The sequence below is a fragment of the Melampsora larici-populina genome, assembly GCF_000204055.1.
Source record: "Melampsora larici-populina 98AG31 unplaced genomic scaffold MELLAscaffold_4, whole genome shotgun sequence".
NCBI classification, from domain to species: domain Eukaryota; kingdom Fungi; phylum Basidiomycota; class Pucciniomycetes; order Pucciniales; family Melampsoraceae; genus Melampsora; species Melampsora laricis-populina.
Window position 1 is genome coordinate 232,025 of NW_006768768.1, and position 1,214 is coordinate 233,238.

At 37.6% G+C, this 1,214-nt stretch overlaps 1 protein-coding gene across 1 annotated transcript; it reads left to right on the top strand.

Moving 5' to 3' along the window:
• Positions 1–217: 217 nt before the first annotated feature.
• MELLADRAFT_59809 (uncharacterized protein) lies at positions 218–648 on the top strand (the record flags this gene model as incomplete). The annotated part of the gene is made up of 2 exons (XM_007405414.1): positions 218–245; positions 323–648. The coding sequence occupies 2 exons, from the start codon at positions 218–220 to the stop codon at positions 646–648; spliced, it is 354 nt and encodes a 117-aa protein (XP_007405476.1).
• Positions 649–1,214: the final 566 nt, after the last annotated feature.

Genomic DNA, 1,214 nt, shown 5'->3' on the forward strand with positions numbered 1-1,214 from the left:
ACCTCTTTCACAGAGAGCGATTTCTTCAAAACTGAAAACATCGGTCGGTCCTAATCATGTGATATCTTCAGCTTGGCCTGGCTGACTTTTTATTGGGCTTGATTAGTCATTGGTAGAGATATCACGCCCATCTCTCTCAACACCCAACATACAGTGAATCTAGATCGTCTCATCACATCAAATGAGAAGAAAAGATCAGGCATCGAAGTTTTTCAAGATGAGAGACACAGAGTATCCCAAAGTGGGTTATTTATAATGCTTTTTAAATACTCATTTTTTATCACACTGACATTATCAATACGAATACGACCTCAACATGTAGTTCGTGCGCTTGAAGAGCGTGTTGAGCACCTGGAAAAGAAAGGTGCTTGTTCCAGTGATCCACAAGAACATGTCATATTACAAATTCAGCAAGATCCTCAAAAGAGTACTGAGCGCTACATCCAGGATGGCATCAAAGAAGGCTTGGAAACCCTCCACGTCAAAGTAAATCGACTGAGGTTGCAATTGAAAGAAGCAAACGATGCCATTGATTACAATGTTGTGTTGGTCAGTCTGCTTGGAGAATCGAATGTTGATGAGGAAGGAGCTGATGATGATCACAGTAGCTCCGGGTCTGGCTTTGGTACCAATGATTTGTGTACCTGAATGTAATGAATATACAGTGTGTTGTGCACTTTTCCTTCATAGAGGATCAGGTCACGTAATGTTACAAGCGGACATTACTATTAGATGATTTCACACTGTTGTTGGGTCTTTGTTTTATTTAGTATAAGATCTCAGGTATATTCAGGAGTAGTTCTTTTGTTTCTCTTTTTCTATTGATTATTATAGTGACCCTTTGTTTTTGAGAAATATATAAACTACATTGTATTTTTTATTTAACTTCTTTTCTTTCTCCAGAGTACATCCGTCAACAACACTCTGTGAGCTGTGCAATTTCCAGCGCAACATTGTATGTGAATCAAACTGGCAAAATTCATTGGTGATATAGTCATGCCTGTACGTAATGCCTTTTACATGAATACTTGTACATAAATTTAGGTGGTGAAAGACTATTGGAAAACATTTTTGATCAAATATAGCATAAGAAAACTTCATTGGTAGTGTTTATCGAGGTTTCAGAAACCTAATGGCCTATCTTGTAACTTGGGAGAGAAATCCTTCCATCACCAAGAATATCTCAAACATGGCTATCATTGATAGAAATTTTA